Consider the following 22,500-nt stretch of genomic DNA (forward strand, 5'->3'; position numbering starts at 1 on the left):
CGCTAGGTACTCGTATCTACTGTATCCTGCTGGTTGTTGATCTGAGATGTGGAGGAGGAGCAGGAGGGGCTACTGACTGATGCATGAGCAATGAGTTGATGCATTAGTGCCGAGTAGGGCCATGGTTGAAGCCGCGCGTGGGATACTGAATGCTGGACTGAGCGGGAATCATGCACGCGGCCAAGGCACAGGCGTGGGATTGGTGGAGCCTGGTGACCTGGTGGCCTGGAGGCCTGGGCAGCCCTGGGCAAATACGAGCAGCTGCTCGCTCGCCGAATGTCAGGCTTGCTAAAAACAAAGCATGTCATTTGGTGGCTTGGAGCTTGCAGCTCGGGCGAGTTCAAGAGGGAAATCCAAGGAACCGAACCGAGGCAGGGGACAAAAGCAGGGAAAACAACGCTTATAAGGATGACTGTTGAGACCCTGAGCTTCGGTGCTTTCCGGGGGCGCTTGGAGGGGTCGGGAGTGAGGGATCCAGGCAGGATACGAGGTTGTCCATAGGGCGTGCAGGGCATGGAGGGCATGGAGGGTAATTGGGGGCGTCTTTTTACTGCCTGTAATACCTGTGACGCCTGGACAAAGACGAAATGACCTCACTCCAGGCGCTTCTGTCGTGGCCATGTGACGATCCTCACAGCCTCTGTCCGGCTCATCTCTGTTCCCACATATACAGACTTTTGCACACATCATAATCATCATAGTCATCATCATCAACATCATCATCATCGCCACCAACCTTGCTTTCAAAGTTTGGTCTCAGTGACCCATCAAGTCAACACCAACACCATGACGGCACTCGGCTGTGATTCCATGCAATGGCTCAAGTTTACCTGCAAGAATTCCAGAGCCCGCCATTAGCCATTACGTACAGTCTTCCTATCGTTCCTAATTCTGCCTATCAGGCTGTAAAGCTACACTCGTGGCACATTCAATCGCGAATCCAAAACATCTCAAGAGCCAAGCAGGTCCCCAATAACTCAGCTCCAAGCAGTGAGGAGCATTGGCAACCAGCACCGCCTCGACTTTCGGCGAGTTGCTGAATGCCCGGCCGAATTCCTCAATGTCCTGCTGCGATGCGTGGAACAGCGAGTCTCGCTCTCCGATGGCTGCCAACACTGGCATTTTCACCTGCTCCGCGTATCCTTTCCAGTAGTTGTCCCAGTGAAGTCTTCTGTCCTCAAATTCTCCGAAGGGCGCCCGATGTGTGATTTCCTCCGAGACCCGACGCATCTCTGCACTCGCCAGTCCCAGCTGGGCGTCACCAAACATCAAAAAATCCTTCGCCCCCGGAGGAAATTCCACGTAACCCAACTCTCTCCCTCGTGCCAGCTGTTCTTCGCCTTGTGACTTGGGGAAAGCCGACACCATGCCCCGACCGGAAAGAATTACACTTGCCCATGGATATTGCACTACTGGCTCCTGAGCGTGCAAGGATGCAGCAATAACGCAGGGAGAACAGCCAAGTGAATGTCCCATCACCACCATCGTACTTGCGCCGGATGGCACGCCGTACTCCTCCCATATCTTGGGCAGAATATATTGATGCAAATACTTTCCTTCTTCTTGCGCATATGTTGATCCATTCGGCACAGACGGCAGGGATGAACTGTCTCTGTATCCCGGACGATCAATGGCCACGAAAGAAACCCCAGTTGCTCTGGATACTGTTCCAGCAGAGTGTTCCGGGAGGGTGTCGAAATATTGTGAACTGTAGGTGCCTCCATGTATTGCAACTATCAAGGGTCGATACGGCGGGGTTGTAGTGGTCTTGCCAGGAATGGAATATATGCCCGAGAGACGTGCATCGTTCGACAAGGTGAGCAAGAATGGCTTCATAGCGGAAATATCCAACGTTTCAAAGACCGGTCGACATTCTAGGGTTTTCGAGAGAGATCGAAGTGCGGAAGTACGAGCGCCGGTATATATCCGTCAGGGCTCGACACTTCACTCGCAGTCGTTCACAGTAAGTCGTAAGCGAATTGTGGAGAGAATAGTCCTCTGTTTGATTGACAGAGATGCCGTGTCATCTGGCACGATTCGGACCTCTATCCGCTTCTCACTCATTCTGCTGGGCCTGCATGTCATCCTCGCTCTCCTCTTCCGGCAGTCTGGATGGAAACCAACCATATTTGCCAAAGTCGACCGTCATCTCTTCAATGCCCCTGGCCGGGTTGACTTCGACGCCTTCCGCACGCAATCTCTCCGCCTGTCTGTTTGCAGCTGCTCCGTCATCACCGCGCGGACTGATGCCGCCCTTGGAGTTGACCACCCTCTGCCACGGGACATTCTGATCGTGAAAGAAGAATTGGTCCGGATCGGCAGGATCAAAGGTAGGCAGGTGTTTGAGACACACACCAACCTGTCTTGCACGTTTGGGGAAGTCGAGGAGCAAGGCAATGTGTCCGTAGCTGGTGACCCTGCCGTGGGGGATTTGCTGGATGGCCGAGTAGACAGCGTGGTACCACCACTGTGCTTCTTCGGATTTCTCGCGAGGCATGACTCTACTTGTAGATCCAAAGCCCGCCAGGACGACGCGAAATTCCTCAAAAACAAAGAGGGTTGATGGACAGACAAGCAAAAGCTTCTTTCGAATCGGTGGACCAAGGTGGACACAAATTCGAGATGGAGAAGCTTCAAGCAGTGTGCATGGGTGTAGGACCCCTGCTTGCCATGCTCTGCCCTGCTCGCCCTGCCAATGATGCTCGCAAACTCCACAAAAGATCCCGCTGCGGTCTTTGTTTGTTTTTCCCCCTTCATTAGGCCATGTTTACCATGTGTTTGGCCCACCAAATAAATCCCAGACCTTGAAGTCAGCCCTGCCTTCCACTTTGCAGTGGTGCTGGCAGAACACTGAGTTGTTCATGTGTTGACTTAGGACCTTCCAAGCTTTCTCCCCCACAACATGGCGTTTCGCGGTACAGAAAGTCCCATGGACTTCGAATGGCAAGGCCACGGTCCCGTCGATCCCACCTCCCCCTACCATAAACGCGTTCTCGAGATGCAGGCCAAAAAGCGTACGTCTTGCTGTTCTTCTACGTTGTTGCTATACTAATTATATCAGGTACTCACAGCGAGTTTGAGTCTCCCGAGAAACCAACAATGCCAGCGCTCCGCGAACCCAACAACCAGCCATTCTTCTTCTCAGATACCCCGGTATCGCCGCCTGAATCCTCTCCTTTTCGCACTCCCTCATTTACAACCCCTCGGAAACCGTTTGACATCGACTTCTCATCCCCGCCTGACAATTCCTCGCCGCTGGCACCCACAGACAATGAGGAAACGCCAGACGCTACACCGATACCCATCGAGTTCAAAAGCGGGCCTTCAAAATCAGAGAATAAGAGAAGCTCGTTATTTGGTCTTTACGGCAGATTTGCTCCAATCCCCGGAAGAGGAGAGATCAGAAAGCCCACGAGCGATGCTGTCGCGAGACGGATTCATAAGAAGCGACGGCGCGCTCAGCAGTTTGACAGACAATTGATGATAGGCAGAAAGGGTTCCTTGGATGACAGCGATGATGAGAGCACCCCAAGTCCGACTGAGCCAGGACCAAAGAAACCGCCGGCAAAAGACCCAGGGTGGATAACCGGACTGTTCACATTCATCCACACATACCCCGATGCACCATCTATTATTGCCAAATACCTCCAGGTTTTTTTTAACGCCGCGATCCTCGGTGGTTGCCTGTATATGTTTTGGTCGTTTTACGCGACCATTCAGGCAGATGTGGACCGAGCGAGCGAAGATGCAATGGCCGAAGTGTTGGCAGAGATGGCGGCGTGTTCCAAGAACTTTATCGAAAATCGATGTGCTGCTGATACCAGGCTGCCAGCTTTGGAAGCGGTGTGCAGCAATTGGGAGTTGTGCATGAAGCGGGATCCTAGCGCTGTGAAGCGAGCGAGACTGAGTGCACATACATTCGCAGAAATCTTCAACAGCTTTGTCGAGCCTATCAGCTTAAAAACTATGATCTTCACCATCACCCTGGTTGTGGTGGGTTTGGTGGTGAACAACGCCACATTTACCCTATATCGGCGACAACAAGAGAACCAGCATATCTATCGAGCACCCTCTGGATCATATGCGCATCCTCAGCAACACCCTATACAAATAGGTCAGTTTCCGCTCTCTCCCGCCGCACCCTACGTTCAACACCCATATGTGGGCTGGCACGGTGAGCCTGGGTTTGGCGGCCAGCAGCAGTTGGAATATCCTCGAAGTCCCAGCAAAGAGCATCGAGCACGGAGCAGAAGTCCAGAGAAGAAGAGAATTCAACTCTGAAATATTACGATTGATGTGATAAGTTCAGCGATTGGTGTTTGGAGGTTGGATATTTGTCTAGCGACGCAAATGTTTGTGTGAGTATTTGGATGGCGTTTGCTCCACGTTGACGCAGAAACTGGAGAAACGATCAATTCTTTACAGCGACGGCAATTCCAAAGTCGGCAAGAGAGTTCTGATCCTGGATATTGGGTTGAGAACGTTGACAAGCGAGAAGTGTGGGGGAAGTCGTGCAAATCGCCGTGCGTGGGCGTCTATCCACTTCGGCCAAAATTCAGATGCGCGCCCTTCAGACATTTTCAATTGACATTGTCAACTCGAGCCATTTTGTTTCCTTCGCTGACTTTCTATGCCGCTCCTTCTCTGATATAAACCATTCACTCTCTCACTCGTGTCCACAGCCGTATTTAGCACTTCCAGCCCAGCATCTTGTCAAACCGCCACTATATTCACGCACTCGTTCTGCAAATTTCAATCCCAGGAAAAGTGTATATACTCTACAGGCTTTGTGACCTCTTTTTTAGCCTACAAACGTTCTGTTCTCGGCAAGAATTTATACGAGTTCTCTCCTTCGACCTCGTCCCTCTCGCGCCGCTACCCCATCACAAAGAAACAAGCAGAGAAAGAAAGGGGAAAAGAGGAAGGACGGAACGAGCGAACGATGGCCGAACAGGTAACGTCGACGTACAAGATCCGATACGCCACGGAGCGCGACGTTCCCGTGATCCTGCAGCTGATTCAGGAGCTGGCCATCTACGAGAAGGCGCTCCACGAGGTCTTTGCGACGGAGCAGTCGCTGCGAGAATCGCTGTCGTTCCCGCTCGACCCGGCGGACCTGGACAAGGGCTTCACAGAGGGCTATGCGAAGACCCTGCTCATCTGTCCTCCTGCTGATGTCTCGTCGCGTGCTAAAGACCAGGAGGAGGTCGCAGGCATGGCGCTGTACTTCCACAACTACTCGACCTGGCACGCTCGGCCGGGCATCTACCTGGAAGACCTGTTCGTACGGCCCTCGCACCGTGGCCGGGGCTACGGGACGGCGCTGATCCGCGCGCTGGCCAGGGAGTGCCGCCGCCTCAACTGCAGGCGGCTCGAGTGGTCCGTCCTTAAGTGGAACACGCCCAGCATCGACTTTTACCAGGGCGCCAGCGTCGGCGCCACCAGGATGGAGGAGTGGGTTGGTATGAGAGTCGAGGGTGACCGGCTGGAGAGACTGGGTAGGATGGTTGAGGGAACGAGAACGTCATAACAAGACTCGTTACCTGAGGGACTAGAAGTAATGGCGATCGCGAGAGAAAGGAAAAGGTCAAAACGGCACCGGGAAGGGGGTGTTTCTCTCTCTTCGTAGAACCGTTAGCTCCTCCTTTTGCATAGATCGACATCTGCTGTATAGAACGGACGCAGCACGGAAAAAGGATCGCGGACGGTCACCCAGAATATGGTTTTGTGGCTGTGAGGTCAACATCAAGTCTTTGGTTTCGTCTCGTCCGCTGTAAACACCGAAAACGCCTACTTTGCCTGATTCCCGCATAGGTGTCTGACTCCGAGTTCCAAGATTGCAGTTCCCTTCCAACAGTTAGGTCTGCCACTGCTGCATTCTCACTCTTGATTCATGACCGACATCAGCCCCAACTAACAAGTGCCCTTTGTATCCTGCGCACCTCTTCGATTTCTCGTAGCCCTCCAAGCCCTCCACGCTCACATAACCACACAACAACTGTTCTGCTTCTTGGCTTGCTGATAGAATATCCTACTCTGCGCGCTTAGACCGTCACTCTTGGCGACGAGAGAATCAATTTTTTCTCCTCTCTCCAGAACGCTCTGGATCGTCTTGTGCAGCACAATCTTGGTCTCGTCCAACTCTCTTTGCACTTTCATGATACTATCGGCTTGGCCCGGATCCTGGTATTTCACGATATACTCCTTGAGTTGCGGGAATGGTCTTGTGTTCGGGGGGTTGGTCGAGTATGAGGATCGCGGATTCTGCGAGGAATATTCGTCGATTATCTTGGAGAGGAGCTGGTGTGCGACGAGCGCCGGGTATTCGGCGTCGGATATGATGATGCCGCAGAGCCCTAGGCTGGAACTGTAGGCGTGGAATGTGTAGGATTTCTCTTCAATGTCGGATCTCACGCCGGGCCGGGTGCGTTCGGCCACTGTTTTGGCGAACACGGTCATGAATTCGCCATAGCTGGACAAAACACGTGCGTTAGCATCGTCAACGAGGGGGATATATGAGCTTGCAGGCGACGAATGTGGTATCCCTACCTGTCTCGAGTGAAGCGAGAGAATGAGGACAGGTCTCGCTCAACAGCGAGTTCGATGGCAGGAGCGGATTCGTTTCGAAGGACCTGGAGAGATGTTAGCATATACGTCCTACACTATAATGTATGATCAAAGCATTTGCTTACTCCAATGTAGAAGATCTTCATTCTGGCGGTGTGTCCTGCTTTCCCACGGTGGAAGAGCTGAGGTAGCAGAGACGGATCAAGGTCAAATTTCCGCCTGAGAGGTTAACACGGCAGTAGAAAGCCAAGAGACAGGATTCTGTTGTAGAAATGAAGAATTGCAGGAGCAAGGAGAGTGGGATTTTGTCAAGAAATGATAGAGCGGCTGAAATGTGAGTGCCTGTAATCTGGGGGAACGTCACAAGTGTAGCGCCGGGACAAAAGGTCCCCGCCGTCTTGCCTTTGTGGGCGGTGCCAGCCTTCTCAGCCTTCTCAGCCTTCTGTAGCCCGCCAAATGCCCCTCCTGCCTCAGGTTTGAGCCCCCATTCTTTGCCTAGGTACCCAGCTTATCAGCCTAGAACCTCCCAGACCGCCGTGATACTCCTTCAGCCTATTAACGTCGAGTCCTTCTAGGGCGAGGCTGCACTTACTACTGTACTCAGTTCCCAGTACGTGCGAGTCATCAGTCACAGAAAAGTTACTTTTTCACTTGGTCGAATCTCTCTTCCTGCACCAACAAAACACAGCCTCCCGGCACAGGCTGCTAAGTTCATTCTTATCACACTGCCTGTTTCGGCCATCTTTATTGCTCTGCCTGTGCAGCCGATCGCAAAATGGTCGACCCGACTTTTCACTCGGAGGAACAATGGCTGGCTCAAGTGGCTGCCATGCGACAAGCCATTGCCGATTTGAAATTGCCATCCCTCAACGATGCTTCGCAGATGTATGGGATAGATCTCGACTTGGACGAAGATTTGAGTGAAGACATTGATGACGACATCTGGGATGCCGAAAGCGCTGATGACGAGAGCCCTTTCACTGATGAATTCGGCGAGACGGCTAATGGGTTCAAAACTCCCAACTTTGTTACCGACGGTGTCTTTGACAGGGCGTGGCTGCGCTCGAAATGTGCTGCCTGGAGTCGTTCAAGGTCTGGCATTGACGCCTCTGACATTGAACACCGAATCATTACTCTTTTGGCATCTGGCAGTTCGGACGATGAATTGCAGATGTCACTTGCAGATATCGTGGGCTTTGACGATCTCGACCTTGTCATTGAACTTATCTCTCATCGCAAAGAGGTTCTAACTGCTCCAACTGCAACCACTCGTCAGACAGATGGACTTTTCGGGACGCTTGAGACCCGTCAGGAGCGAGAAGCAACGCTACGACGACAAGACTATGAGCACAAACGTGCTGCTCTTGCCCCAGCTTTTGATCGATCTGGGCCCAAGTATCCTCATGTCTACAAGTCTGATGTCGCTGCTACGGGCAACATGTTGGATGTGGCTGGCAGGAGATATGCTCTACCTGTTGGCAGTACCCGCCTTGACCATCAAAAATATGAGGAGTATTCAATCCCTGCCTCAAAAGTAGGCTCCCTTGCTGCGGGACAGAAGCTGGTCAATATCTCTGAGATGGATGGTTTATGTCAGCGGACCTTCAAGGGCTACAAGAGCCTGAACCGAATGCAGAGTCTACTTTATCCTGTGGCATACACTACTTCCGAGAATATGCTAATTTGTGCTCCTACTGGTGCTGGTAAAACTGATGCTGCCATGCTCACAATTCTGCAGGCGATTTCGAAGAACGTCATACCCAATCCAATCGAAGAGCCCACCGCCACGGACTTTATAGTAATGGCAGACGACTTCAAGATCGTTTACGTTGCACCAATGAAAGCTCTCGCTGCAGAGGTCACCGATAAGCTGGGCAAGCGTCTAGCTTGGCTTGGTATTCAAGTGCGAGAGTTGACTGGCGATATGCAGTTGTCCAAGAAGGAAATTGCTGCCACTCAAATCATCGTGACAACCCCGGAGAAGTGGGATGTTGTCACTCGGAAGAGTACAGGAGATACTGAACTCGTCCAGAAAGTCCGGCTTCTCGTTATCGACGAAGTCCATATGCTCCATGATGAGCGTGGCGCTGTTATCGAGTCTTTGGTTGCTAGGACCGAACGACAGGTGGAAAGCACACAGTCACTGATCCGTATCGTTGGACTCTCAGCCACTCTTCCAAATTACATTGATGTTGCAGATTTTCTGAAGGTCAACCGGATGTCTGGTCTGTTCTACTTTGATGCTTCTTTCCGCCCAGTCCCGCTTGAACAACATTTCATTGGCGTCAAGGGAAAGGCTGGAAGTAAAACCCAGCGCGAAAACCTAGATCAAACAACCTTCGAAAAAGTCAAGGAGCTTCTGAAACAGGACAAGCAAGTCATGGTCTTTGTCCACTCCAGGAAAGACACTGTCTTAGCTGCACGAACTCTCAATCAAATGGCTATTGACGACGGATGTGCGGACCTGTTCGTCCCAGGTCCCGACAATGCTGCCTATGTGAGAGCAATGGCGGATTTGAAAACCACTCGAGGCCGAGAATTGCGAGAAATTGTGCCCAAGGGTTTCGGGTGCCACAATGCTGGAATGGCGCGATCAGACAGAAATTTTGTCGAACGAATCTTCTCTGAAGGCGCGATCAAAGTTCTTTGCTGCACAGCAACCCTTGCATGGGGTGTCAATTTGCCTGCGGCTGCCGTTATCATCAAAGGGACGCAACTTTACAGTGCTGAAGCTGGCAAGTTTGTGGATCTTGGGATCCTAGACGTGCTTCAAATTTTCGGCCGCGCTGGGCGTCCGCAGTTCCAAGACAGCGGTGTGGGATATATTTGCACCACTCAAGACAAATTGCAACATTATCTATCCGCCGTCACTCAGCAACAACCCATCGAGTCCAAGTTCTCCCAGAAGCTTGTCGATAACCTCAATGCTGAGATCAGTCTAGGCACGGTAACGACAGTTCAAGAGGCCGTTACCTGGTTAGGCTACACCTATTTATTCATTCGCATGCGGCGGAACCCGCAGGCGTACGGAATAGATTGGACCGAGTACCAGGACGACCCTCAACTGGGCCAAAGACGGCGGAAACTAATTGTCGATGCTGCTAGAACACTGCATCGAAGTCAAATGATTATTTTCAATGAACGGACGGATGAACTCCGGGCGAAAGATGTCGGTCGGATCGCCAGCCAATATTACGTGCTTCAGAGCAGTATCGAAATATTCAACACCATGATGCGACCACATGCAAGTGAGGCAGATGTTCTGAAGATGATCAGCATGAGCGGTGAGTTTGACAATATTCAGTCTAGAGACAATGAAGCGCAAGAACTACATCGACTGCGACAGGAAGCAGTCGTGTGTGAGATCGAGGATCGAAAGAGTGGCCCGAAGAACTCCGAGGATGAGAAAGAGCAGAGAGTCATCGAAAACCACGCAAAGACAAATATTCTGCTTCAGTCATACATATCTAGGGCCAAACTTGAAGATTTCGCCTTAGTGTCAGACCTGGCATATGTTGCACAGAACTCGGCTCGGATTTGTCGAGCCTTGTTCATGATCGCTTTAAATCGTGGCTGGGGTTATCAATGCCAGGTTCTACTTTCCATGTGCAAGGCCATCGAGAAGCAAATCTGGCCTTTTCAACATCCCTTCCACCAGTTTGATCTTCCTGTTCCAGTCTTGAAGAATTTGGACGACAAGGCGCCTTCCTCAAACATCGAAAGCCTACGAGAAATGGAGCCAGCTGAAATTGGGAATCTTGTCCACAACCAGAAGATGGGGACTACCTTGACGAAGTTGCTCGACAATTTCCCCACAATGTCTGTCGAGGCGGAAACCGCACCACTTAATAGAGATGTGCTCCGTATGAGGTTGTACCTCTATCCAGAGTTCGTCTGGAATGACCGTCACCACGGTACTTCCGAAGCATATTGGGCTTGGGTTGAAAATTCAGAGACGTCAGAAATCTACCACCATGAGTATTTCATCTTGAGCCGAAAGAAGATGCACGACAATCACGAACTCAACTTCACTATACCGCTGGCCGACCCTTTGCCTTCTCAGATATATGTCAGAGTCATATCGGATCGATGGCTGGGCGCAGAGACTGTACATCCGGTCTCTTTCCAACATCTCATTCGGCCGGATACGGAGAGTGTGTATACTGACCTCCTTGACTTACAGCCCCTTCCCATTACCGCTTTGAAAAACCCAGCGCTAGAAGAGCTCTATGGACAACGCTTCCAGTTTTTCAATCCGATGCAGACCCAAATTTTCCATACTTTGTATCATACTTCGAACAACGTCCTCTTGGGCTCACCAACCGGTTCTGGGAAGACCGTCGCCGCAGAGTTAGCTATGTGGTGGGCGTTCCGTGAAAGACCCGGGAGCAAAGTCGTGTACATTGCACCCATGAAAGCCCTTGTTCGAGAAAGAGTCCAAGACTGGCGCAAGCGCCTCACCATACCGTTGGGTTTGAAGCTTGTCGAGTTGACTGGTGACAATACACCAGATACACGGACTATTCGCGATGCAGATATCATCATCACCACGCCTGAGAAGTGGGACGGTATATCACGATCATGGCAGACCAGATCCTACGTTCGACAAGTTTCTCTCGTGATTATCGACGAGATCCATCTTTTAGGCGGTGACCGCGGTCCCATTCTTGAGATCATCGTGTCAAGAATGAATTACATCGCGTCGCAAGCAGAAAGTGGCTCGATTCGCCTGGTCGGCATGTCGACTGCTTGTGCCAACGCCACCGACTTGGCAAACTGGCTTGGAGTCAAGCCTGGAAATAATCAAGGGCTGTTCAACTTCCGTCACAGTGTCCGTCCAGTTCCGCTCGAGATATACATCGACGGATTTCCCGAGCAGAGGGGATTCTGTCCGTTGATGCAAAGCATGAATCGGCCGACTTACCTGGCCATCAAAAATCATAGTCCAGACAAGCCTGTCATTGTGTTCGTGGCATCGAGAAGGCAAACTCGTCTCACTGCAAAAGACCTCATCAATTTCTGTGGCATGGAAGAGAATCCGAGAAGATTTTTACATTTCGACAATGAAGATGATCTCCAGCATACTCTGTCGGCGGTCAAGGATGCTGCGCTGAAAGAGGCGTTGAGCTTTGGTATCGGGTTGCATCATGCCGGGTTGGTTGAGTCTGATCGAACCCTCTCTGAGCAACTTTTTGCCGCAAACAAGATCCAAATACTCGTTGCCACGTCGACGCTTGCGTGGGGTGTCAATCTACCTGCTCATCTGGTTGTTGTCAAAGGCACACAGTTCTTCGATGCGAAAATCGAAGGATACAAGGACATGGATTTGACCGACGTCCTTCAGATGCTTGGTCGAGCGGGACGACCGCAATTTGACACGTCTGGGATTGCTCGCATTTTCACCCAGGACTCAAAGAAGGCATTTTACAAGCATTTCCTACATACAGGGTTCCCTGTGGAGAGCTCTCTGCACAAGGTCCTCGATAACCACTTGGGTGCCGAGGTTTCCGCTGGAGTCATAACCACCAAGCAAGACGCGCTCGATTACTTGACCTGGACATTTTTCTTCCGTCGTCTCCATAAAAACCCGACGTACTATGGTCTTGAGATTTCAGCGGAGGAGCACAGGGACAATCAGCTTGCTGCTAGACAAGCTGCTGCAGATTACATGATCACGTTGGTGGATAAGTCGCTCGACGACCTGGCTGAAAGTGACTGTGTTTTGGTGCACAATAATGGTGATGTGGACAGCACTCCGTTCGGAAAGATCATGTCGTACTACTATCTCAGTCACTTGACGATTCGCAAGTTCTTGTCCAAAGCCCGCAAGACTCCTTCGACTACCTTCGCGGATGCTCTGGCTTGGATCAGCCTAGCTACCGAATTTGACGATCTCCCTGTCCGGCATAATGAAGACCTCATCAACGCTGAATTGGCCAAAATTTTGCCCTTGGACACCGAAGGCCTAATGGACAATCTGCCGATGTGGGATCCTCACGTCAAGGCATTCCTCCTCATCCAAGCGTTCATGGCTCGCATTGACCTCCCCATCTCCGATTATGTCGGCGACCAAATCTCTGTGCTGGACCAAGGCATTCGCATCATCCAAGCCGGAGTGGATCTTATGACGGAGCTCAACAGATTTGATGCGGTTGTGCAGATGGTCCAACTGCTGCAGTCCATCAAATCAGCACGATGGCCGGAGGATTACCCGCTGAGCATTCTTCCTGGTGTGGATGAGGTGTTTGACGATAGACTTGAAGGAAGAGTCCCAAAGGATTTGGTCACGACGGCCGTGCTGTCAACAAGGCATGGCACGAAGACGATGGACGGGTTGATGAACGTGCTTGGAATCAAAGCTCATAATACTCGGACGTCGTTCATAAAAGTTGTGAATTCCCTCCCAGACATTACTTTGTCGGCGACAGGTGACACGGACAATCTGCAGCTCACTCTGAAACGCAGCAATCGATTGCTTGACCGTGAAGCTAGAATCTACGCCCCGAAATTCCCGAAGCCACAGACAGAGGGGTATTTTGTGCTTGTGCTCCCTTCTTGTTCGGGGTCAAGTCGACAAGGAGTGGATATCTTGGCCCTCAAGAGGGCAAATTGGTCTACCACGAAACAGGGAACTCAGAGCAAGGCGATAGAAACCGCAAACGTCAAACTCAAGATCCCGGCTCCAGAATCACTTTTGGGAAGAGAGCAAGCAGAGGTGAGAGTTGATATACTGGTAATGAGCGATGCATACCCAGGGATGGAGTGGCGATTGGAAAATGTCGTTGTGCCCGTTGCCCAGAAGACCGAGGTTCCAAAGACAGTAGAGGTCAAGGTTGATGAGAGTTTGCTGAAGAAGAAATAAACAAAATGGGAAAGGAGCGAAAGCTCGGTTACAGCATGAATGAATTGACATGAAAGGTTAGTTTCTATTTGAAGATAAAAGAGCAATGGTTGCTACATCCAACAGTCATGGGTGCCACCGCGAATACAAGCAAACTTTTCAGACTCGGACTTGTTTATCCAGGCTCTAGATGGGGACCTGCTCCCGCTATGAGATTCCATGGCTGCTCCGTAGTCTCCGCCTTACAAACTCCCTGCCTTGCCCGCGACGCTTGACGTTCCCTCACAGGACCAGCAAACCCCTGATGGTTTGTATTTTAACCAGGTCCGAATGCATCAGTCGCCTTCCTCACACAGATGTATGGGGTATCGGCGCTCTTGACTACCCCTCTGCCTTCTCCAGCGTTCTTCATCTTGCAGAAGAAAGCCTCGTGACCTTCGTGGTGTGCTTACGCCTTTCTTCCCCCCAGCACGTGGACCTCGACCTTCAAGTCTTCTTTCCCGGCACTCTTTCACCACGTTGCGCTGAAATCAGTTGGGGTCGTTTTGAGGGCTAAGTTCCCCAAGGGCGGAAGTCCATTGGTAGTCGCGGTATGGTTTCTTGGTGCAGCTTTCTTGCAGATTGTAGATGATTCCGAGGTAGTGGTTGTTGCTGAGTGCGGGGCGGACGATGGACAAGGGTATATCTGCCTTGACGGCGTCGAGTAAGGGCTGGGCTGTCGTGGCTTTCGCGCACGGGATGGGGGAGGAGTCGACCGCGTGCTTTCGGTTGAGGACGACGCGGCAAAGGATTTTTCTGTCCGTTATAGCTGGCGTCTTCGTGTGTTTCTTTGGCGGGTTGAGATCCTTTGGCGGCTTCAGGTACTTCGTTGGTATCTCGAGGTGGTCCTTCGGCGTCCTCGGGCGTCGCTAATAGTGCTGTCAATGCCTCTTGTTCGGCCATTGTGGCTGTTTAGGTGTGCTTTCGATGGACGAGTTCACGGTTTGGCTACTTTTCAGAAGTTCTAATAGAAAGAAACAAGACGATATTTGTAATTGAACGGCGCAGGTAGTGGTCGCGAATTTTAGCGAGACCGAGGGCAGAAGCGCTCTCTTCACTTTGGGCTCACATATTAGCTGCAGGGCCCAATGACAGTCATCCAGTCTCCATCTTTAGCTACCTGTAGTGATTTCAAGGCTGGTTCGTCCGATTGTCTCTGTGTAGCTATGGCCTCTTGTGTATTCACCAAGAAACCCCCTTTCTCATACAGCCTTGCGTAGCCTTGTCCAGCCTTGCCATATTGGCCATAGACCTTTGTTGTTGCCGCTACATAGAACATTCAATATTGATGTGACTGGGAGCCAACGGCGCGGATATGTGATGGATTGTTCTGTCTACCCAGTTTCAGGCCCAAAAGGAGCTTTTTGATCTCCTCTACAGGTTCTCGCCGTAGCCGAGGAGGATCGTTCTAACACCAGACACTAGATATCTGACCGAATGTCAAAGGTATAGGTGTCTTCAGGAGACTCCTGCACAGAGAAGAAACTAAAGACACCAGCTCTCTGTGGATTATTGACTCACTCCGTAGTAAACACATAGCACTTGCCAGGAAAGGCGACGCTGGTTTCTCAGGCCCGACCCGAGCTCTATCCTACTCTACATAATGTCATCATCAGCCGTATTCATTCTTCCACAATAAAAGTTCATAGCAAGTCTAGCAGGTCTTCAGGTCTGAGACCATCTGCTGTTGGCAGCTCCGGTGGCGGTGTTGTGAGCAAATGAAGCGGTATTACGGGATGAGAGACTTTGTAATGAAGCTCATTTTGCCGTATCAGATATCTTCCATCCGTATCCCATCCACCATGTCAAACCGAGACGGTAGTTCTGCTTGAGGTTGAAGAGAACCTGACTCTAGAATGCTTCTCGAAGCCCACTATCGCCAAAGTTGTACGAGCGCGAACGAAGATCTGTGTGTGAGGGGCAAGGCAGAAACGCTCCATTTGAAGATATCGTGTCATGGTTTCGTCTTCGGCGGCGTCTTCCAGCAAATACTGAGCCACACCATGGTAGTCACATCGGCCCTCCTCCAGGAAATATTCTTTGATGGACCGAGTGAGGTAGATCTCGGGGAGGGTAATGCCTAGTGCGTGAATGTGAGAGTTTCGGCCCTCTTCCCAGATCACTTCCCCCAAGAGCTGTTCCAACTCGCGTGGGGGTTGGGCCTCGCAAAGGTGGCCAAAGCCTGAGATCCAAGCCCATTCCGCTTTGTGTCCGTCCTTCTGTAAAGATATTTCCGCATTTCCGCTTCAAGTGGTAGGTGGATCTTCCCTTTTTGGATCGTTGCGAGCGACAACTCTCGAAAGATCCCGGCTGCCGAGAAGGACGGCGGTGAAAAAAACAAATAAGGGTAGATAGATTCGGCTAGATCAGGCGGGAAACTATCTTCAATCGGCGCTTGAATCAAGTGGGGAACTTCGATTGATGCGCATGCATCGCGTGTCAAGTTGTTCTCAAGTACATGAAGCACTATTGTATATTTGATGGGAGCTTGTGAGATCCTGAGTCGTTCGCAAATGTAGAGTCGAGGGCTGACGAACCCGTTGAACTCGACACACGCTTGGCCCTTGCCGGGTTTGTCTTCAGGCGTGAAGCGAGCCGTAAAGACGCAAGTCAGGTCCCTCTTCTGATACTGTTAGAAAGTGAAGATCAGAGCCTGACGTTTCGAAGCTTTACGAATGTACTCAGGCTCGTCGGCTCATCGGTACTCCACAATCACGTGAGAATATTGGCATGCACTTTTGGTTGAAGGGCCGACTCGCTAAGTACTACCGAGGCTGGGTTTCTTCACCGAGCCGTCAGACAGCCTCCTCCATAAGCCATAGATTCTTGAGGTCAATTTCCACTCACTTTTTCTTAGATGATGATTGATGATATTGATATCGCTGAATACCCATAAGGTTAAGATTGCACTCAGAGAATATAGCAGTCACGTATCATAAAATAAAAGGGGGAAGCCAAGTCTATTTAAGGTCGTTCTTTCGCTGTGCTACTCTTTTTGCCACTTAGCCCGCTAGCTCTAGAAAGATGGGTAAAGAAAAGCGAACGCTCAGGAGGATATTCGTGAGCAATTTCACTGTCGACAATCGCCCAATCGAAGGCGATTCTAGACCTAGGAGTCCTCTACTATCGAAATAGTTATTGGTTGGACTATCCGGGGCCCGGTTGCCGAACCTGCTTCGGCTATTGAACGCCGACTGCACATTGTCGACATGCCTTCGTAACGCGGCCGGAGGTGCAATTCTCCGAAGCGAGCGGAGAAAGGGCATCGGCTCGGTCATGTCCTCACTTTACAAAATGTCTCACTGTACGCTAGATAGGGCGGGTCTCAGGCCGGGCTTGCTGCTGGAGCAGAGGATTGGGTTATGGAGCCACATTTGGACGTAATGCAGTGGGCTGGATTTGCTGTCAAATTCGACTCCCTTGAGGGCAAAACGAAAAGGGTTAAAAAAGGGGGAATAGACACCAAAGTCGACGGCGGTCGTCGCAAGAGGAGAAAATGAGTTGCTTCATATTCGCCGGGAGAGCTAGCAGAGACTGTGTTTGAACTGTTAGAGACTCGAATAGGGTTAAATTCTGCAACTAGTCGCTTTCACAACGCAAGACTCTGATTGCTGGCCAGATCCCTCCTTTTTTGTTTACAGCTCCAGGATTTCAAGGGGGATATCGATCGTTTTCGCCCGGATATAGTCAGCAAACGCCTTGCCCAGGGAATCGAGCAAGGTGCTTGCCAACACGCCACGACCGAGGATACCGTATACCACAAAATGCACCGCCTTGATCTCTGGGAACTCCATTCTCTCGATGAAGTACGTGTCTCGCCAGTCGTCGCCGATCAACTCCTGAAGTTTCTTCCGCGACATGTATCCGCGGAACCAGTCCCAATGAGCCGGGTTCCTGGGGTAGATGCCGAAGTTACAGTTTGCCCCTTTGTCTCCGGATCGGCCGTATGCTATATCACCCAGAGTGACAGTTCGAGTGGGTCCCTGTGGGTTACGCAAAGCATACGGTTCGGCGTCAAAATTAATCCTTCGTTCCAGATGGTAGTACTCGGTCGGCAATTTCGCGTCAATGGTTTTGACGACTTTTCCATCTTTGCCCAGAATGTGTGCTGCTTCCTTGAGAGCGGTCTGATCATACAGACCGGGATAGAAAGATATGTACGGCTTGGGGTGAGCAGTACGGTAGTCAAGCGACCAGTGCAACCCTAAAGCAAATATCAGAATGGATTGAACGACGACAACGGTTGAAAGTGAGTCCTTTAAGAGGTTGGGTGGTACTTACCGTGGAAGTGTTGCATTATGTGGTCCGCCCAAGCTGGGAATATCTGGGAAATAGCCTCTTCAGTCGGAGCCTGGGCAAAGACACGACAATATGTCGTACTGCGGAGTTGGCTTCGAGGATTGGGCTCCGGCACGCCCACACTTTTGAGGGGTTGGAATATGTCAGCTCTGAAGGTCCGAAGAAACAAGGCATGCATTTAGAACTCCCCAAGAGCCACAAAAGAACTCGAAGGATTTGCTCACATCTGGAATTCCAGGTGGTCAAACTGATCCAGAACACCTCTCTCGTTGAGGAAAAAGCGCATCTGCTTCTCGAACAACTGCCATTTCTTCTCTGTAGCGTACCCAGCTGCGTTGGCTAAAAGCTGGCATTGATACCCTGCGTCGTAGAAGACAGCTAGCTTCGTCGTAGGAGGCGGCGGATAGCCCTTGATCCCCGACATTTGGACCCGGTTTTTGCCAACGTCCCTGATTACGATGTTGGTCGTGTCGGCAGAAACATCACTGTTCAAGTAGATCGCGCCCTGGATCTCGTAGAGGAACTGACATGTGATAGTGTCCGCGTTTACTATGCCTTTCGTGGTGTTTTCATGTTTGGTAATCACCGCAGTACCGTCGTTAGCCACCTCGGCGATACCGAAGGGAAGGTCCACAAACAGGTCCAAATCGAACTGATCGAATCCGGCAAAATTGGCGCCGGTGGTGTATGCTGAGCATTCGATCAAATGACCAGCGATAAGTGCACTCGCAAGTTGGTCGTAGTCTGTTGGCTTCCATTGATGCCAATACCAAGCGGCAGCAATAACGGGAGATGCGTCGGCGACTCGGCCGGCGATGACAATATCTGCGCCGCCGTCTAAAGCCCCAACAATACCCCTTGCACCGAGATATGCATGTGAAGTAATCACTGGTCTAGATTGGTAATCCTGTAGCGCAACAGCTAGCTTCTCAACCTTGACGTCGGGATTATTAGAATCGAGATGAGCTGGGATTTGACCTGTTCGAGCAATTTGGTCTTTCGTTTCTTCGGTCAGATCATCGCCGGAGAGGTAGGCAACCTTGAGAGAGAAGCCTTTCTCGTTCACCTAAGGCTTAATTAGATACTTCCCGATGTCGAGAGAAAGCGTATTGCGTGGATGTGGGAGAGTCGTACCAGTTCTTGGACTTTGGCTGCGAGCCCAGCAGGGTTCAGGGCTCCTCCATTGACGATGACTTTTAGCTCTTTCTGGGCAATCAGATCGATGGTTTGCACAAAACCGTCCCAACAAGTCGGCTCCCAACCCTCGTGCAAACCGGCATCCATTCCCTTTTTGTTTTCTGGGAGATTGATCTCTGTTCGATATCACGCACAGAACCATCAGTCTCGCATCTTGACAATGCCGGAAAACAGGAATTCATGTCATGTCTCAGCACTTACCCGCGAGGTAGTCGCCCGTCAAGAAATCAACGTCGCCCCATTCCGCTTGTCGACGCATGTGATAACCGGGATCGGCTGGTGAAACGTTAGCCTCTCTACCTGGGTTGATATCAACAACTATTTAGAGGAACACGAACTTCTGGCACCTGAGACATTGGCAATCCTGGCGGGCCGCTTGCCTCGCTGGTCCCATCTCGATTCTTTTACAATCATGGCCAGGTGTTGGAGTGGCGTAGAGAGTGGGTTGATATCCAACGAGAAAATAAGGCGGCGGTGATTACTGTGGCTGACAGAAATCAGATTCTTGAAAAGAAAAGAATGTCCACTGGGCGCAGGATGCTCATGTAAATATTCTGGAGTGGAGGTCTCCTGGCGGTCTTCGGTTCTCCAAGTTGTGCAAAGCGTCGCGAGGTCTCTTCTGTTGCAGCCGTTCCACTATGCCCCGGAGTTGCTACTCACCTCCAACCCACTTGCATCCGTAAACATTTGAGACCTGGCTCTTGGAAAACCCGAGGCCTCGGAGGTTTGGATCACCGGGACCGAGACCCCTTACCTGGTGCAATAGATCAAGCTGACTTCCATCTCCTTGGCGGCCGTCCAGATCCTGTTGAGAATTGGGTAGTTTCGCGGAACAGACGAGAACTGAACACGCCTTCTATTCTACGTTTCACATCTCTGCGCTGCACTCCTGCTTAGCTACTACAGCGGTGAGCTCGTAGTACGAAAATACAAGCTGTCTATCAGCAATCATTCCGCATACCCTGCCTCGAGACGAATCAAACATGCTGAACTTCACAATCCTCGATTCAATTGTCTGTCCGAAGCACATGAAAATAGAGCGTGCGGCACAGGCTCAGCCAAATAAGGAGAAGAGACCGGCATTGTTAGACTCCTAGATCACCGAAGGGCCACAATGGCCCACTTGACTCGAGTCCATCGGGATCAAACGTCGTAGAGAAAAGCCCTTGGTCGTCATACAGCGAAGGCATAAAATCCGGAGACAGTATTGGCAGCGACATGCGTAGCCTGGACAGCAACCCTTCATCCTCTTCGCTCCAGTCTTTCTGTCGTTGTGATGGTAGAGGTGGGAAATTGCACCGACGCATCAGGGAGAGGACGATGTTGGACAGCGTGCGCGCGGATGCGAATGATGTCTCCATCTCTTTGATACTGCGCACACAGGAATCCACACGCTCGATGTACTGGCTCTCGTCTGTCGTTCCACCCTCAGCCCAGTTTGCAACCAAGACGATGACCGCAATTGTAATGTTGTAGAGTGAGTTCCCTATCATGGTTCGGGCACTGCCATGATTCGCTCTGTAATTTTGGGTAATAGCGGCCAGCTGTAGTGCATGGTCTGTATAAATGGTCCGGGCACTTATACTGTCGGGAGATGCATTTGACGTTTCGACGCCAAAGCGCGCTTCCGAGAGCTTTTCTAGTATGACAGCGCTGTGGTAGTGGAGACTTGCTCTTGTCAGTATAGTCTGTTTCATTGTCCCATGGCTATACCTCTTCTCGAAATGGGCTGGATCCAAAGACACGTACACGGGAGCGGAGTAGATCACTTACTGTAGAACCTGGACTGCCGGTTGTGACTGCGGCAGATAGCGGAGGAGAGGATCCAACTTTAATTGCCAGTTACTGAGTTCCTGACGCACAAGCAAGGGCTGGGATAGCTTGTGGTTTCTGAGGTGAATCGATCAGCAAGTTGTCGCACAGACCAGAATATGCTCGCTTCCAAGGGTAGAGCTGCACCAACATTGAGTCGCATATGCGGCCAATAATATCAAGGAGGTCCGTCCAAGCACCAGCAATTATTTCATCCCAGTTATGCACTCCAGGCGAGGCGGCAGGACGGTCAAGTGTAACCACGTCTAGGCGTATTAGGTACGGCCGACCTAGATATGTAGCCCATAGCCTGTTGACGGCAGCGTTAGTCAATCTCACAAGCTCGGAAACCTGCACGCCGCAGGGAACAGTGCAGAAACTACCTATCCAATGTAAAACAGCCCCAGAATGTAGTCCTAAGCACGCTGCTGTCGACTCCACGAAGACTGTTTGGTCTGATAGTTGAGAGTTCTTGATGTAGTCCGAACTCGAATGCGAGACGGACGGCACGTCCTGCGGAAGTAAGTGCTTGCCATTCCAGGAGGACACGGTCGGGCGCAGGAAGAAGGAAACGAGAGAGGCTCACGGACCGGAATCCATCCACCCCCTGCCATCGGATCCCGCGTAGCAGCAGCACAGAACGCTCAATAGTGCTAGAGCCTGCACTGTCGTCACGCTAGCATCGTGGCGGAGCTCCTCCTCGACCAGTGTGGACGCTTTCTTGAAAAGATACGGCTCTTCGAAACGAAAGCTACCGACTTCTGGTGGTACAACTAGCGCTCGAATCTCTGGATAGTCCGATACCCTTGCAGCTGAAGCGAAAATGGCGTAAAGCAGTGCTTTGCTGTAGTATTGACAGCGACCTATCTTCATGTCGTTCAAAAATGCCTCGCGGTTGACCACCTGAATAACTCCGTGCTGGAACTTCCAGTACTGGTCTAGGAGATGTTCTTGTAGTTGGACAGGCAGTTCGCGAGCAGTTTGCTGTGGCGTCTCTGCATAGATTGCATCCGTAAATGTGAACCAAGATGAGATGCTCTCGGCAGTGTGCAAGCTTGAGGAAGGTCCGTAGAAGTGTAGTCGCCCTGCTCTATCGGTGCACAGCCGGGGCTCGGCCGCACATAATCTGCCAATGAGACTGTGAAATCGTCCTCGGGGTTTCTGGCCTTGTCCCAACAGGGGCTGAGGGGGTTCATGTCGAGAAGTTACTGATTCCTGCAAGACGGCTGGAAGGACCTGGTCTCTTGTTTCGCCTGGTGGTACTTCCAGGTTATTCTTTCGCAGCTCGGCCTCGAGCTGGCGAACTCGGCGCTCTAGTTTAAGCGTATAATGTCGGGAAGAATTCCTGTATTTCCAGGTGAGTAAACGTGTCTCTATCAACATCTAGACCCGGGTGGGATTGACCCCAGCACCTCGTCACGGGGTTCATACAATTTTCTCCCATCCTCTTCAGGAACAGAGCATGCCAGGCCGAGCTTAGTGCATCGGGCACAGGAGCGAAGATTATCTCGTTGACACTAGTACTCCATTAACGGACGAGAATAAATTAGCATTGGATATGATTGCAGTGATCTGTAGATATGTTCTACCAAAGGGACTGCACTATACCTTGACTTTCTTTTGCCTGCAAGTATTACAGGCTAGAAAGATATCCTGGCTAGACACATGGCGCCGAGTCCTGCCTTGTCCAAGGGCCGAGGGCTCATTTCGGCGGGCATTCGATGGACTGGTCGCAGCGTTCAAGG

The 22,500-nt window shown here is 51.2% G+C and overlaps 9 protein-coding genes across 9 annotated transcripts; 3 read left to right on the forward strand and 6 right to left on the reverse strand.

The window, feature by feature from the left end:
- Window positions 1–885: 885 nt before the first annotated feature.
- Z519_04069 (uncharacterized protein) lies at window positions 886–1,836 on the reverse strand (the record flags this gene model as incomplete). The annotated part of the gene is made up of 1 exon (XM_016761815.1): window positions 886–1,836. The coding sequence occupies one exon, from the start codon at window positions 1,834–1,836 to the stop codon at window positions 886–888; it is 951 nt and encodes a 316-aa protein (XP_016622153.1).
- A 220-nt stretch (window positions 1,837–2,056) lies between these two features.
- Z519_04070 (uncharacterized protein) lies at window positions 2,057–2,497 on the reverse strand (the record flags this gene model as incomplete). The annotated part of the gene is made up of 1 exon (XM_016761816.1): window positions 2,057–2,497. One exon carries the CDS (start codon window positions 2,495–2,497, stop codon window positions 2,057–2,059), a length of 441 nt encoding a protein of 146 aa, XP_016622154.1.
- Window positions 2,498–2,902: 405 nt separating this feature from the next.
- Z519_04071 (uncharacterized protein) lies at window positions 2,903–4,281 on the forward strand (the record flags this gene model as incomplete). Its single annotated transcript, XM_016761817.1, has 2 exons — window positions 2,903–3,014; window positions 3,062–4,281. The coding sequence occupies 2 exons, from the start codon at window positions 2,903–2,905 to the stop codon at window positions 4,279–4,281; spliced, it is 1,332 nt and encodes a 443-aa protein (XP_016622155.1).
- A 661-nt stretch (window positions 4,282–4,942) lies between these two features.
- Window positions 4,943–5,530, forward strand: Z519_04072 (uncharacterized protein; the record flags this gene model as incomplete). Its single annotated transcript, XM_016761818.1, has 1 exon — window positions 4,943–5,530. The coding sequence occupies one exon, from the start codon at window positions 4,943–4,945 to the stop codon at window positions 5,528–5,530; it is 588 nt and encodes a 195-aa protein (XP_016622156.1).
- Window positions 5,531–5,979: 449 nt separating this feature from the next.
- Z519_04073 (uncharacterized protein) lies at window positions 5,980–6,713 on the reverse strand (the record flags this gene model as incomplete). The annotated part of the gene is made up of 3 exons (XM_016761819.1): window positions 5,980–6,472; window positions 6,550–6,632; window positions 6,693–6,713. The coding sequence occupies 3 exons, from the start codon at window positions 6,711–6,713 to the stop codon at window positions 5,980–5,982; spliced, it is 597 nt and encodes a 198-aa protein (XP_016622157.1).
- Window positions 6,714–7,342: 629 nt separating this feature from the next.
- Window positions 7,343–13,429, forward strand: Z519_04074 (uncharacterized protein; the record flags this gene model as incomplete). The annotated part of the gene is made up of 1 exon (XM_016761820.1): window positions 7,343–13,429. The coding sequence occupies one exon, from the start codon at window positions 7,343–7,345 to the stop codon at window positions 13,427–13,429; it is 6,087 nt and encodes a 2,028-aa protein (XP_016622158.1).
- Window positions 13,430–13,960: 531 nt separating this feature from the next.
- Window positions 13,961–14,350, reverse strand: Z519_04075 (uncharacterized protein; the record flags this gene model as incomplete). Its single annotated transcript, XM_016761821.1, has 1 exon — window positions 13,961–14,350. The coding sequence occupies one exon, from the start codon at window positions 14,348–14,350 to the stop codon at window positions 13,961–13,963; it is 390 nt and encodes a 129-aa protein (XP_016622159.1).
- A 2,732-nt stretch (window positions 14,351–17,082) lies between these two features.
- Window positions 17,083–19,202, reverse strand: Z519_04076 (uncharacterized protein; the record flags this gene model as incomplete). Its single annotated transcript, XM_016761822.1, has 5 exons — window positions 17,083–17,651; window positions 17,729–17,868; window positions 17,971–18,812; window positions 18,881–19,059; window positions 19,145–19,202. The coding sequence occupies 5 exons, from the start codon at window positions 19,200–19,202 to the stop codon at window positions 17,083–17,085; spliced, it is 1,788 nt and encodes a 595-aa protein (XP_016622160.1).
- Window positions 19,203–20,028: 826 nt separating this feature from the next.
- On the reverse strand, window positions 20,029–22,138 carry Z519_04077 (uncharacterized protein; the record flags this gene model as incomplete). Its single annotated transcript, XM_016761823.1, has 5 exons — window positions 20,029–20,611; window positions 20,717–20,833; window positions 20,907–21,065; window positions 21,139–21,268; window positions 21,346–22,138. 5 exons carry the CDS (start codon window positions 22,136–22,138, stop codon window positions 20,029–20,031), a joined length of 1,782 nt encoding a protein of 593 aa, XP_016622161.1.
- Between the last annotated feature and the right edge of the window lie 362 nt (window positions 22,139–22,500).

This window comes from Cladophialophora bantiana (assembly GCF_000835475.1).
Source record: "Cladophialophora bantiana CBS 173.52 unplaced genomic scaffold supercont1.5, whole genome shotgun sequence".
NCBI classification, from domain to species: domain Eukaryota; kingdom Fungi; phylum Ascomycota; class Eurotiomycetes; order Chaetothyriales; family Herpotrichiellaceae; genus Cladophialophora; species Cladophialophora bantiana.